The sequence below is a fragment of the Ostrinia nubilalis genome, chromosome 15, assembly GCF_963855985.1.
Source record: "Ostrinia nubilalis chromosome 15, ilOstNubi1.1, whole genome shotgun sequence".
NCBI classification, from domain to species: domain Eukaryota; kingdom Metazoa; phylum Arthropoda; class Insecta; order Lepidoptera; family Crambidae; genus Ostrinia; species Ostrinia nubilalis.
The window spans coordinates 9500269-9516369 of record NC_087102.1 but is presented as its reverse complement, the minus strand read 5'-3'; the positions used below and the strand labels follow the sequence as shown (position 1 = coordinate 9516369).

General features: G+C 37.4%; 1 protein-coding gene across 5 annotated transcripts in view; it reads left to right on the top strand.

The window, feature by feature from the left end:
- The window catches only part of LOC135078898 (histone-lysine N-methyltransferase PRDM16-like), a 130072-nt gene that overhangs the window by 80523 nt on the left and 33448 nt on the right, over nt 1-16101 (top strand). For 3 of the 5 annotated variants that reach the window (XM_063973472.1, XM_063973473.1, XM_063973475.1), the window contains one exon: nt 13894-14330. In XM_063973472.1, coding sequence (XP_063829542.1) covers nt 13894-14330 — 437 coding nt within the window. Of the gene's footprint in view, nt 1-8703; nt 8995-13893; nt 14331-16101 lie in introns of those variants that run through there. The other 2 variants (XM_063973474.1, XM_063973476.1) reach the window with 2 other exon arrangements.

Genomic DNA, 16101 nt, shown 5'->3' with positions numbered 1-16101 from the left:
TGTTCTACGACAAAAATTGACGAAGTTATGGCCAAATTACTAAAAAAGTTCACTGACCGCCCGGCGCGGGAGCGATGACGTCACTATATCCGATCCGAACGCTGCCGGCGTACTGCGTGGATAGAAAATCTTTTTTTCTAGCCAAACTATCAGTTTTAGAGAAAAACTTGTAATGACATTTATTCATCAGAATAAAATAAGCTATCGATAGGTAATTTTTAAAAATAGAAATTGTGAAAAATATTGCAAAAAATCCATACGCTCATACGATTCAATGGAACGCGGAGATGCGATTGGGGTCTCCGCGGTGGTATATTTGGCGATTTATTCAAATAAAGTGTTCATAAGTGTTGTTATGACTTAAGCTGGGTATGACTCCCCCGCCCCCCCTCCTCTCCCCAGGTCATAAGCTGGGCATGACTTCCCCCTCGGCCAGAAGTTAGGTATGATTTACACCACCCCCCCACCCCCCAGGCCAGAAACTGGGTATGACTTGTGACCCCTCCCCCTCCCCCCAGGCCAGAAGCTGGGTAAGGCTTGCCCCTCCCCTCAGGCCATAAGCATAAGCTGGGTATGACTCCCCTTTGGCCAGATGCTGGGTATGACACCCCCCCTATGCCAGAAACTGGGTATGACTTGACCCCTCCCCCTCCCCCCAGGCCAGAAGCTGGGTAAGGCTTGCCCCTCCCCCCAGCCCATAAGCATAAGCTGGGTATGACTTATCCCCCCTCGTAACCCCCCCCCCCCCCCCCCCTAGGCCAGAAACTGGGTATTAGCACTCATATTATGTATTATTATGTTCAATACAAACAATCATAAAGTTACACTCACCCCAACCGCGTCTCCGCATTCCATCGAATCCTATGAAAATGTGGTTTTTGGATATAGCGATACTTATTTTTAAAATTTTTTATTTTTAAAATTTACTGGTTGATAGGTTACTTTATTTTGATGAATAAATGTTATTAAAAGTTTTTTTCTAAAACTGATAGTTTAGCTGGAAAAATATATTTTGCATCCCAATAGTACGCCGGCTGCGCTCGATTCGGATATAGTGACGTCACGCGGCCCTGCGTACGTTGACTTTTAGCGGCAAAAACGGCCTATGTTTATTACTTAATATCTTCGTAAGTAATGGTCCGATTTGGATAATTCAAAAAGATATATCTTTATTATGTCTTAAAGATTAACGTAGATGCTAGTTTTATTGAATTTTCTACAACAGTACTGATCCTCATTGCATAAAAAATGTGGGGTCTGAGTTTGGAAAATAGTTTTCTTTTCGCGTAGCATAAGTGATTGACTGTTCCATAATTTACTCGTAGCTAGTATTATATTTAATCTATGCTCGTAGTCTAGGAAGCTGCAATAAGACGTAATTTTTATTTATATTGCAGATCATCCTTGAGGACGGGGACTAAAAGATGAAAATTCGTAGCGAAGCAGTTGAATGCATTTCGATTTCTTAACTTCAAATAAAAATACACTAATCTTTTAATACTACTCAAAATAAAAAAATAACAATCTAAATGGGCTAGGCAAGAACTTATCATGTCCTTAATAAAGATTACAAGCGACATTTACTGTCGAAACGAAAGATCACGTGAGCGGGCGTCATGCAAGAAACGCTTCAATCATGGTTCAGACACCAATTAGTTCGCGGCCTGCTTCCGAGGCGTTTTCGTGGTTATTTTTACGTTTTACTAATAAAAAAAATATAGGTTTGAGTTGTAAATATGACGTAGATTAGACAGGTAAAGAAAATTCTGCTTGTCTTGATGACAAATGAAAAATAATTGTTTAATACCTAGCGAGTAAGTATGATATGCAAAATGTATTGCAAACGAACTTTGAACAGATAGCATACATAAAGTATCTAATATTGAATGATCTTTATTTGTAACGTTTATCGTATACTAATTATTAGGAACAAGTTAATTTGAATAGAGGCAAATGGATGATTTGACCTTTCTCACGCTGGTTATACGAACTTAGGATACGAATTATTTCATTTATTTGTCCTTTAGACGCCTCTTACGACAGTGAACAGTGGGAGTGGTCCTATAGCAGATTTATATCAGCTAATTTTGAGAAATCTTTGGTTTTCTTCAAAAAGACATGTTGTTTTGCGGTACATAATAATCACGGACAATCTTTATAACATTTCGATAGTGTAAGTGTTCATAAGCATTAAAGCTGTAAAAGACACCATTTCAAAAGCGACGTTTAAATAGATTACTACCCGCATTTCTCTCGCGAATGTGTTGCTCCAGTTCTTTGTTGCCGTTATCGGCTTGATAAACTGCCTTCTCCACTGTCCATTGCATTTGAAAGGATAAACGATAGTTTAAAATGTCTCTCCGTAGACCGGGCGTAATCGATTGCCAGCGGAATGCGATTCGATCACCGTTAGCGATTCGAGCGATTTAAATCGCGGAATCTGTGGAAATAAAATGGGATGGATAGCTTTAGCTTTAGTTTCGATATCTGATCTAGAGTAGGTACTTACTGCTTTTGAAAACGAAATTTTTTCGCACTTCTTAACGAAACTCCTTCTTTTGGGTGCATTGTAAGTTCTACTTTTGGTACTTTACAAAAAAAAGTTACAAATTGGACTGTGTGAATGGAAACTCTATGAATGAATTACACACGCACTCATTATTTCTACCTTACAACACCGACATCATTCGTCTTACAATATAGACCATCAAAATCATAGCATTCGAGTCCCCAAAAATATTCCATGTCCAAGCCATCCGCACTACTTAAGTATAACGGCGTAATAGGATTTTATTGACTCTATAAATGCCGCCCGCCCCAGGAGGCGTGGGTAGCTCTTCTCACTTAAAATTGGAAAGGTTGTGCCTTTGTCCGAGAGCCATTTAAATGCGAAGATTTGATGGCTTGGTGAGATCTGATCTGATCGAGTTTCGTTGTTGAGTTTGAATTGAGATTTAGAAACCTATTCTTATAAACTGTAAAATGTTGGTAAGGTACTGTTTTCACTTATTTCTCTTCAAGAATGTGTGCAATGTGCATACTTTGCATATTAAATTGAGTTTGATATAATTATTACATTCAAGTTAAAATAAATTTCTCAAACTCAATAGATGCGGATCTGTACAAATCGGCAATGTTATGTACCAAAAGATGTAAAGCAAATTCATCAGGCAATATTGAAATCTGAAAATAGAGAGAGATAGACATTGCTTGTAAAATAGGCGTAACGTCTATTCTGAAACGATATTTTAAAAATAAAATATGGAATGGTTAATCACAAGCTTGACCTTCTTTTTGATTTTGAATCAACTTTAATATTACTTTTGATTGGGCCAGAGTTCTTCCATCAACAGAATTTTGTGCTACTTACCACCATGTACCACTGTGTGGGTGAGTTTTTCCGTTTTCACCGCAATGCACTGCCCCTCGTGCCCACTGGCATAACTTTCGACAACTTTTTGCTTGGGCATTCAGCCTTCGTAAATAGGGAGCCACTATCACGGCACAAAGGGAGGCTATGGTTATGATGGAAAGATGATGTGGGTTCGATTGATGAAAATATCAAATTAACAAAAAATACTTTGATGGATTTAAGATATTTGCAGCACTTTCTGTTTGAAGAGTAAGATTCATTTTCTGACTGTAGAGACATCAAGATGGAGCGGAGCAGAGAAATGTTTTGAATAACCAATCAGATTTCATTATTTCCACATCTCTTCCCCGCTCCACACAGCTCCTCTCCGTGCCTCCGTACCCGCTGTCAAATTCTTGAGAAAAATTCTTCCGCCCGACACTGAGAAGTGTCTGGTTTCCATCAAAGCGCAGCGAAGACGCTGCGCTTTGGTGGAAACCGGGCCTAAATCAGCTAAATATAAAAATATCAGTAGTCGTCGACGTTATAATCACATCTTCCTCACTAGTCTTATAGCTAGCATGAATGAGACACGCCGATATATAGATTTTTTTTATAGGTAGTTTTTGCGTGAAAGGGTAACAAACATCCAGACGACTGTATAAACTTTCGCATTTATAATATTAGTAGGATTACTAGGAACTAGGATAGTAGGATTTATTAATACTTATTAGTAGGATATTTCCAAGTAGCCTTCTGACTCTACCTTCTTTATACTATGGGGCAGTCGGCAAATAAAACTGTCGCCGCAAAACTCTACGTCGGACGTCACGTACTCCTTTATACTTCTATATCCTTAAAATTATATCGCTAAGACTTACATTCGCCTGGCAAATCCCACGAATACGACGGTCGTTTTGTATTCAGTGCGGGATCCTGCTCTTTACGAGAGCAAGAGTTTGTTTCGAATTTCGATGGTAGGTATCGCCAGTGAAGTTTGCGCAAAGCAAGCTTTACTCCAGTATTTGCTTTAGGTGTGTTACAATGTTGACAGTTGTACAGTAGTTGGATTCTGGTTTATTTTAGGTGTTAGGTACGTTTTGGTTTTATTTTGGTGGTTTGCATGCGCTATAATAGACTTACTATTTATGGACGTATGTATGTATTTGGAGAATTTAAAAGCAGTTGATAGCTAGTTTTCATTGTCAGACTCGTTCGTTTCAGCCAAATGACGTCCACTGCAGGACAAAGGCCTCCCCCAAGGCTTTCCATAACGACTGGTCCTAGGCTGCCCGCATCCAGGTTCTTCCTGCGACCTTCGCCAGATCATCGGTCCACCAAGTAGGCCTGGGAGGCCTGCCCACGCTACGTCTTCCGGCCCGTGGTTGCCACTCGAGAACTTTTCTGCCCCAACAGCCATCGTCCCTACGAGCTATGTGATAGCTTGTTTTCATTGCCAGGCTATTTATCCATTTATATGGCAAGATAGCACTTAATTACATACGTTCTCAGCTAGATGTGCTTTCGTCTTTACATTCATCGTTTCAGCCAAATGATGTCGACTGCTGGACAGGCCTTCCCAAAGGATTTTCACAAAGACCGGTCCTGCGCCGCTTGCATCCATTTACATCCCGTAAAACCGTTGGATAAACCTGTTGGATACCTACTACATTACCAAATAATAATTATGATAGTCACTTGATAGTCACCATGAAAGTTTAAAATAAATAACAGTGCATTATCGCTGCACATTTCCAGATTGGTATTTCCTAATTATTGCGAAAATTGACGTTTTCCTGATCGAATTTTTTCCTGATACTTTTAGAACATAGCAACTAAACTACTCGTACACTAATTAGGTATAAAGAGGTAAGATTGTTTGTTACAAGATTTTATTGAATTCTTTCACTACTTGAATTCAACATCATTTCAGATAAGTATACAGGATGCCCTTTTTTGCAATTGAGTCTTCATGATTATCAGCTTCTTTCAAGACCAGTCAAACGGTTAGTGGTAAAAATTTGCCAAATTAGTTAACTTAGTAGTTTACTCAATATAACAAACTGATTTTTGTTTTGTGAATGATGACTATCTACGCTTCATGGTTTTTTTAATCATTAAATCTTCCATACGAGTGTTAAATTTGCACTTGGCCAGTTTGTTTTTAGGATTTTTTTACCATTTACATACTCTTTTTAAGTGATAAATGTGCTTGTTAACAATATTTTACCGTGTTCTTGCGGCAGCATTCCGCTCCTCCTAAATTCTTTCTCTTCGCTTTATTAAATGATATAAATTCTCATTTGCGGACTGAATTTAAATATCTGGGAGAGAAACGAATGTGTCGCAATCGCAATAGAATAATATTACGACTTCTTTTTGTTATTTATTAATCTAAATGGGGATTTGATTTTAGCAGGTTACGTTTTCAGTTCAGTTTAATTTCAGAACATTATTTTTAATAAAAGCAAACTAGACTCGAAACAAAAGCATTTTAAAACTAATCAATTCGTTTAAGAAGTTTTTGTATAAATGGCAAAAAATAAGCCTAACCCTGTTATGCCAAAGTTTGAAAAAAGCACTAAATTGAATTTGAGTTCCTTAAAAACAATCTGCATTGCGTATAAAGAACTAGCTTTCCGCCCGCGGCTTCGCCCTCGTGGAATTTTGTCTGTCACAGAAAAACTTTATCGCGCGCGTCCCTGTTTCAAAAACCGGGATAAAAACTATCCTATGTTCTTTCCCGGGACTCAAACTATCTCTATGCCAAATTTCATCAAAATCGGTTGCGAGGTTTAAGCGGGAAAGCGTAACAGACAGACAGACAGACAGACAGACAGAGTTACTTTCGCATTTATAATATTAGTTGGGATTGCAGATAACGATAAAACTGATTATTTTCCATTTATCCGACACAAATCATGTCTCGTTCAATTCTCATAAGAGTTTGACACATCTCGATTAAATAGGAAAAGTGTGAAATCGATTACGGCATCAGTATAAACGAGAAATCGATTATCATCTATCGTGTCTGATGAAAATCGATTCTAGTTGTCGCCTTCACGTTGATTCTAATAGCTAAGTGTCTGTGACCTTCAATCGCAAAACTAGAGAAGACATGAAAAAAAAACTTTAGGTACCTAGTCTAAATAAGAAACCAACAGCGTAAATTATAATGCGGAAAATAATTGAATAAATAAAAACTTTATTTGAAGCCAATTACAATTTTGCATAGGTACACCTACTGTACCTATATTGTAATGTTAATGACTGCTAACGAACTACACTGTATTTATGGTACAAATTATTTTCTACAGTATCATTTATTGGTTTAGTCGTTTTAAAGTTTGGAGTCAGTGACTGTTTTGATACCTTAATTTTTCTATCACAAAATTAATCGACCACCAAATTTTTTCTATCGCTATTATTTATTGAATAAGTTTTAAGCAAACATTAACTTAAGAATTTTTACGCTTTATCGTTATTCAGTTTACCTATACAAGTATGTAACTTTCAGAGATCTACAAATAAAGTAAATAAGAAATACAAATCTGTTCCGATAAAAAGGGATAAGATTATTGTGAGTAAGAGTTTTAAGACTCTTGGTAGGTATTCAAAAACTGAAATAATGACTATTCATAGTTCTGAAAAAAAGCGTACTTAGTATACCTTGTTTTTCTTTTCAGTACAAAAATGAAATCTTATTTTGGTTAGTTTTAATAGCTAAAGCTATCTGGAACCTTCACTAAATACAGCAAGAATCTTATAATTAAGCTCGAATACGTGCACGCGATTTCATCGACCACCGCCAACGTAGTCACAAACGCAGCGAAATTAGAACATAGACAAGCTAGCTAATCGATACGGTGTACATAACGAAGTATGTGATCGAACGATGGCGGCGACTTGACTCGGAGCACCTGTGCCACATCACTACAGACTCCTGACAGACAAAGACGCAGATAATAAGGAGCATCCCATTGGCGCATCCGAGGCGAGGCCACGCCCCCTGCCCTCGCCGGCCAATCGCAACGCCCCGCACAGATCTTGAGCGTTATCTAGTTATCTGCTGTCTCACTTGGCACACTGAGTGCGCTATTTTCAGAGCTCCGTCGAATGCAGCAAACAGTTCACAGGTCAATAAAAACTCTTTTCGCACTGCATTCACGTGAGCGTTCATTCCGTTTTTTCAAACTTTTTTTCAAATGTAAACACAATGCAATTTCACGTCAGCATATTCACGTAACTGTCGCGTAAACTGTAGACCTATTGTTTACAGGCTTTGTTTTGTTTTAGACCAGTGGCAGTCCAATTGAATCGGAGACGATAAGGACGTTGTAGCTCTCATTCAATCTCGCTTTGTTTTATTAATCGGTGTGTCGCATCGCTGGCTACCGTTACTTGACACTCCTTGCTGCGGATTCTGAAGCAAAACGCTTCAGGTTGGGATTCCCTGTGAGAGGACCTAGAGGTCTGAATAAATTGGTCGCGTTACAATCACTTATTCTAGGTACTGTCGATAACTAAAGGGCCATTGTTTGTAGGTCGATCCTGCAGTAAAATAATGTAATGATGTTATGGAAATAAAGTTTCTCATTTATGAATCTAAGCTTTATTATATGAATGAGTGACGGTTCTTGTTCCAAGAAGTAGGCCATTATGATTTTCATCGTTGTTTGTATTAGTGAGCTGATAAAGATCTTGTTTTAATTCATCCACGTGCCCTAATATAAACAATATTTCGATGTAGATTCGAGCGCTACATTTTGTATGTGCTACCTACTTTATGTGCCTAGTAGATTATTTAATTTACTTATTGTAATTTTGATTGATCAGTTTGATTTAACGTATTTCTACTTAATATAAAATAAAATAATATAATTTGAAGTTCAAAAGCAATGACTTGTGTCTCTACTAAACAAGTATACCAAATGTACTTACGAGTTTATTCCTATTTCCTGGTTGTTCAAAGCAAGCATTTCAAAACATCTTTTTTCAATTTGGATACAAAAACTCAACATCTTTTTTCGATTTGCATGCAAAAACTCTTTTGATTCTTTTAAAATCCTCCATGCCTCTGTACAAAAGAACAAATATTTAACCAGCTCTCAATCCGCAATTCCAATTTTCCGAGGAAAAATTTTTCGCATCGTTGTCCATTGGGAAAGCGCCGCATATTTTCAGACCGTAACCTTGTATGCGACCCCGAATCGTGTGAGAGAGAGGGGTGTAACAAAGACACAGGCGGGGCGAGGCGCGCGGGGCGGCCCGGGCTAGGGTATGTGAATTCGGGATTCTAGGGATGAGTTGGCTCTCGCTTCCTCCCGTTACTCTGGCACCGTGCGTTGAGCCCGATGCACATCGGCCCGGCACGCGTTGTCACGCTCGATTAGCGCGCGAGTAGTCGGATCACGCACATCACTACTCAATTTCAAATTTCGAACTCATTCGAATTTCAAGACGTTCCGATTGTGGTGTTGTGAAAATTATGTGTTAATTTTTTTATTGTTCTCTGATTTGTGTTACGCGGATTTTTAGAATTAGGTGACTTTTGAATGTTTATGCGTTTCGGAATGAGAATAAAATGATGAAATATCGCCAAATGCTGAACTTTGATGCGAGTCCGAAAATGAAAATTTCTGGTAAGTGCATCTAATGTGTGAAATATTTTTTGATTTTGTACTTTTTACAAACCGTGTAGCAAACAACATTTACTAATAAATTCAATTAGTGCGCAAGTCTACTTATTCACTAAATAATAATTATGTAACATTTTTTATTGTTAGTTCTCTAAAAAAATTAAAAAATATTTAAATAAAAGATCGATCTTTAACCAATAACGTATGCGTTTGCGATCTTAGTAGGTAATTTATTTAAATGAAACCTTAAGTGATTTTTAACGTGTGACAAATTTTACGAATCCGATGTTTTTTTTGGACCGTAAAATCAGATAAGGCCATCAATTCGCTCACTCAACCGCAAACATGAGCCGCTAACCGCTAACTTATAAAAAAAACTCAAGTGCTATCTATGGTTTTGATTCTAGTAAGGGTGTGCGAAAAAGGCCATAGACTAAGAGGACTTTTTTATTGCTATCTTTGGCGGGACCCGCTTGCTTAAAAGATTGTTTATACAATATTTGGAACAACTTAGTGTTATTAAAACTGTTTACAATATTGCGGTGTGAAAAATACGAAGGTTTATACAGGATTTATTGGATTATTACACCTGCAGTTTTTTGTTCGGCGGTGACTTTAGAAGAGATGCAAAAGTTGAGTTTGGATGTAATATTGCTATTTATTGATCTACCGAACCTATGTTCGGCTTCTTTAAACACTTTAAATATAACTCATAGTTTAGACATTTTATTGTAAGTGCTCTGAAGCGCTTTTGGTAGTTACAAATTATGCAAGCATATTTTTTTCAGTATTAATCTATGTTAAGCTTTAGTTTAACAATAGACATTTATTATCTGTCTGTCATTGTCAAAGTTTTTGTTTTAATTTATCCGAAGATACCTTATCACTTTAGTTGACAAAATGATTGATTACTACAATTTTATTCCTGAATCAATTTTCACTGAACACTGAGTGAGCACTGAAAAACGCTGAAAAAAATGTTTGATCCCAAGTCATTAATAGCTCGATACTTTATGTAACTGCTTATGCAAAAAGTATCCTGCAACAAAAGTTGTAAAAGAATAAACTCAACAACATACAACAATTTTTATTTTATACAAAGTTTGTTTTCTCTTATCCAAGTTGACGAGTTAGTTTTTCTTTCTTACTTATCTAAAATCTGCGAAGTCTCATGCAGGATCTACAGTTCTAATGGAACCCAACCAGTGAAGGGTCAGTACCTATTCCCGGGATAACTTGAAAGTTTAAACCCGCAACGAGTCTCATGAAAAGATTAGGTACTCAAGGAGTTCAAAATTACTATCGACTGTTCATTAACATGAAAAGCATGTTGGAATTAGGTATGTTACGCTTTTCAAGCTTTCTTACGCCCGTATTCACAAACGATGCTTGCGTGAAGCAGCAAATTGAACTCACAGCGTTGAATTGGTTCGTGTGTCACCCTGTGCGTCCATGCGCACTGTGAGACCTCATGGTAATGTTTGTGAATACGGGCGTTATTAGCTAGCGCCGAGTTAGTCTTTCTATCTTACATAACCTGTGACTCATTGCCTAGGTATAATCACAGACCTCGTGCAAAAATGTCAGGCCATTCGAATGCTTTCTAGCCATAACTTTAGCGTTAGAAAGCCTAACTTTCCGCGAATTCCTCCCATTGTGTCCTCAAATGAATTCCGTATGTCCGATGCCGCAATGCACGGATACTTAACTTTCCCAAGCTGTTTTAAGTCTTAAGTGCTGGTAATAGGAGACACTTACCGGGTATTATGCATGGGCCGTGAACCCGGGACAGTAAAGGCAAGTTATTGACAGACTCCGTGGCTAACTCGTGAAATCGACATGCAGTGGGGTCTGGACAGAGACGATGAGACTCAAAATTCTTCAAATAAAAACATTTTTGTCTCAAATATTACCTAAATGGTTAGGTAGTGATTTTGCAAAAATCTGTATGGTTAAATTAAATCAGTTTTCCTTTAAAAGATGTTATACGCTTATGAACTCTATTTTTAACTCTTTTCCAGGAAAACCTTTGCATTAAATGATAGGTATGGTAAGATTATAGTTGCTGAAATTGGGTACATAATTAGTACTGAGTCATGAAGATTTTCATTAGGGAAAAACGATATAGGTGTTAAGGAAAATTCTCCTCGCTATTAAGTTTTAATGACCATTTTCGATTAGCACAATCTTGTCCGAAACAGTCAAACCTCCATCTCCACCCCACGCCATGTTCCCACCTCGTTCTTATTATAAATCTGGCGCATTTCCACGGAAACGGAGTTAACGACGACTCGTCACTCGTCCGCATTGTCCGCGCACGCAGTCGCGGCAAATGGACAACGCACGCTCATTTGAATTTGAAATTCGAACGACAATTTTAGCGCTGTTTGTTAAAAACTGGCCAGTACCTGATAAATAAAAAAACAAAGATTTTATTTGTATTTTAAAAACCATAATCGTTCTACATTTTAATGATATTCGAATTTTGAATAACACTTTTCGCAGTCGACATTTCTTTGTGCAAACTGGCCAGTGCCATCCGTCAAACAAAAAAAAACTATGTAAATAATAAAACACAATCAATCATTCTAATTTATAATATCCAATTATTTAGGTATAGGTAGGCACCTATTGTCTTTTGTGATCGTAGAGAGATGTAAATGAAATTACATTGAGATTTGTAAAGCATCATTAGCATGAGTGATCAAGTATTATTTATCTGCATCCAATATCCGTGAACATTTGAATCGTACGACAGGTGACCTAGCAACCGAGTTCAAGCAACCTCTCAAATTAAATGGGATTATTCTTCCACCTTCCCGTACATCCTGCGCTTTGTGCATCGGAAATGCTCCTTTGTCATGCTAAGCAGTTATCATTCTCCTTTCACGGCTATCATCGTGGTGATGTTAATTGGTCGACAGTTTGATATCGATAAAATTGACTAAAATAATAATTAAGAAAAGTTTCCTAAAAATATGAACATGACATGTTGTAACACAGGACATTTTAAGGCGATTTAGTAAAAGCTGAGGCAAAATCTGAATAGTATTATTACAAAACAGGTAAAATTTATAAAGTAAAATTTATTTAGTATTAAACAGACCGCTACTTTGCTGGGTTATAATTATTTCATGATGGTTATACAAAGTTTTTACAATTTTTAATTCCATTCTATTTGCGGTAATGTCAATCCTAGATAAATTCTGAGGCACTACAAATTACCTCCATTAGTTAATACGAATGCTCATCAAATGTATTAGGTGTGTTAATAAGACGAAATAGAGCTAGATAGTCGATTATCATAACACAAGTTAATCGAAGCGCATCACTATTTTATAGCGTTTTTTCCCAGCCACGTGTTCGGAAGCCTCGCGGACAAGATATGGGGTTGTTTTAACAACTATATTAGCGGTAATGGGGCGGGTAATATGATTTATAGTGTGTCTCTTCCAGCTGTATTTGCTTAGGGACTTTATTGATGGCACGCGTGTTCCTTCGCTGAGCACACATCCTTTTGTTAGTGTATTTGTCGTGTAATATCTAATAATTATGGTTTATACTGTTATTCATTGTTAGGTTTGTAATCGTGTAATAAAAAAAACTACGACAGTCACAAAAAAGTAATGCTGCATGGATTTCGCTTCTATTCTTATGGTATGAAGCATACAGATAACGAACCTAAAATTATTAAGATTGTTTAAATAAAGAGTTCTAATGTCTCACCTTCTCCAAACATTTGCCGGTCTTCTTTTACTTAGGGTCACCAAAGTCCTTGACACTGGCCACTAATAAAAAAATAAACACAAACTTTTAAAAATAGAACAACAGCTGTCTGCGCATGAGCATTCGTCACCGTCGTTAACCTCTATTTGACTACGCCAATGTCTGGCAAAATCACGTCTAGTTGCGTCAAGATAACGGTCAGGCCATATGACAGTCTCCGACGCGTCTGGGTTGGAATATAACGTCATTTTAATATGCCTATTTACCAAAAACGCGACATGACACGCTCAAGTAACTGTTGATGGATGACTCAAGTGTTTTGTCATTTAGATAAAAATCTTGTTGGCTCCGGAGTCCGGAGTGTCTGTTCTTAAGATAGTTAAAAACTTGTCATAAGTGACGAAGTCTAACTTCTAATTTTAAACATCGGATTAGGTTTGTAAAATGACTACTATTTACTGAGTTGCAGTTTACCTATATTCATTTGTAAAACTTGGTAACAGCTTTTTAAATAATTTTTCAGACTATTTCGCTATCTTCACTGTCAGCAGCTAAATTAAATGATTTTAAATAAAGATACCAACTTAGATCTTATGGCTCTATTATGTAGAGCGTCTTCGTAATTTTTATTTCTTTTGATTGTCGCGGGATTGTCATTGAAATGAGATATAGATCCCGCAAGTTTGATTTTAATATATTCATCATTAAAAACAAACCAGACAGACAATATTATCATCTCGATTTGCATTCCACGGGGATGCTCAGACGAGAGACAGGCGGAAGCGCTTTGTGCACGCCGGAAACGGACACAATAATGCCTCCATCTTGCACGTCTTCATTTTTTTAGCTTTTTATTTGCGCTCAAAAAGTGCGGGGAGTGTGTTGCTATGTCATTTTGCACTGGGATTAAGCGATTTGTCCAGAAATATTTTTGTTTGGTTGTGGCTACAATATTATGTTATCAAATGTTTACTGTGTTCTCAATTATGTAGGTATATCGAACTTTTTGTCTTTATATTTAAAGTTGCATTTAAATATTTCCCACAAGTACGATTTTACAAGAAGATTTTGTTAGAACGAAATACTCATATTGATCTTATTGTAAAAAGGATTAAATTTGCAACAAAACTTAGATTTTTTTTAGCAAAAAACTAATTTTAGCTTTCTTGTCCACAGCAGCAGACAGCCAGGGGTCTGGCAGCCCGCCCCCGAGTCCTACCGACTCTGTGGCATCAGAATCAGCGCCTACCCTCGTCCACATCAAGCAGGAAAACATGCCTCCCGGTACAGACATTAAAGACTATTATGGCTCGCTCGACTTCGGCCTGCCCGATACGTACATACCACCCACCTACCCTGAATACGGCCCAGGCTTCGGAAGACCACTGGACCTACAGAACCAAAGATATCTCGATCCAGAAAAGAGTCCAAAAGACAAAGACGATCCCAAAGATGATGATCATACAGAAAATCCAAATCTGAATCTACCTAACGAATTAGTTCTGAAAGGGAACGGTGTGTACGCAAGAGCGACTGTATCGGCAGGTACGAAATACGGGCCCTTCATCGGAAAGTGGGGAACACAGCCGCTGGATCCAAAATACGCTTGGGAGGTAAGTTTTTCAATTTGGTGATGACAAGGCACTCTTTTTAAGGAACACTTATGTCGGGTCAAGTGTAAAAATTAAACGTCAGAAACCGTCTTGTTAATAAATTACGCTCGAAACTGAAACGTGTCGGACGGATGCAATAAACTGTCGATTTTATTGATGCCCTTAAGTAGCCGTGTTCGAGTATCCTTTTTTGTGAGGAGTTACACGGTTCGTTAGGTTAGTTGGTACAATATTTTAACCGTGTAATTGTTTTTGACGGACGTTTTTTGGTTGAATGACACTTGGGTTGTAATAATTCAAACTTAGGATTGGGTTGAAGAAAGTTTTATGGTTAATAACTAAGTAGGTGACAATGACAATGTATGGAGATTGGGATTTAGATAATTTTGAATGCGTCTTGAGCATATTATAGTCAATATTTCCAGTGAATGATCTTGAAATGGCAATTCTGATGGGTTCGCGAATCTGATTGCATCAGGGGCGTGGTGGCCGCGATTATCTGTCGGAGGAAACGGAAGTCAATTGTTGGGCTCTGCTCCTGGGTTACGCGAATAAAAGTATTGAGTTTCTTGCAATTTTGGGAAACGTGACCTGATTCTGCCAAAATTTTTAAAATAGATTTGAGAATTCATCTTTTAAAAAAAAATTAAATATAGCATAGATATTAGTCGTTTAAAGTCAATATATGTGATAGCAGGCACATTATTGTTGCATAATCTTGTCTATTAGAACTTACTTATTATCTACATAAGATGTGCCTCAGTGTTTGTCTTAATAAGTATACCGTTTTACATAAGTAACGTAAAATAATGATTTCGTTGATTATACGAACATGAAATTAAGTAGGCAGTACCACAGTTCATTTATTAACTCAAAACTTTTAATAGAGTCGTGAATAACTATCATACATTTTATCTAGCGATTAAACGTCCACAATTACACCTAAAAACGCCGGAAGCTCTACAATGGTCCGCAAAGATGCGCAAGCGCCGATCGTATGTCACAGTGATAGTTCACAGTGCGGGTGTTGTATTACACAAGACCATTGTCACGGTCGGACATTCAGTTCCGGCGTGACAAAGGCACTGTTTAACTGGCTGTCAATATATTTATTATCAATGTCAAAGTCGGCCGGTGGCCATTTTGAGTGCAACCTCTAAAGTGAGCATTGTAAAAAATATTAATATACCTCACGTAACTATCTAAGTAGTATATTCGTAAGATAACTTTAACACATTTAAAAATAGATTACAAGAACATTTATTTCTCAATTTAATTGTGTTATTACTTACAATAAAACTTATCGTCATTTTAAAATCGGAATTTCATAGGTAGTTTTTAAAACTTTGCAGTTTTTTGGTTTTCGATTGAGCAAAATTTTGTAAGTTTAATTGACAATGTAATTCTTTAACTATGTAACATATTTTAGACTAAAAAGAGCTTTATCAAAGATGTTTTTAACAACACTCAGCGCCTTAAACAATTTTGCGGTTTACAATTCACCGCACAGAGAATTGCTTGATCCCTGTACGTGTCTCGGCGTAAAAGTGCCAATCGCCGCACCATTAGCGAGCGCTGACCACGCTTCCGAACCACTGCTGCCTTTGATGCGGTCAATGCAATAATGCTTTGACAGGGACAAAATGGGATGACGCTGTCAAAAGTTAGAGCTGGGGTCATTTGGGGCTACATTTAGAACTGTTTTAACACTTGCGGGGCTAGCTTTTGGAAAACATGTCTTTGCTACTAAATAAGAAAGAAGCTTTTTGAG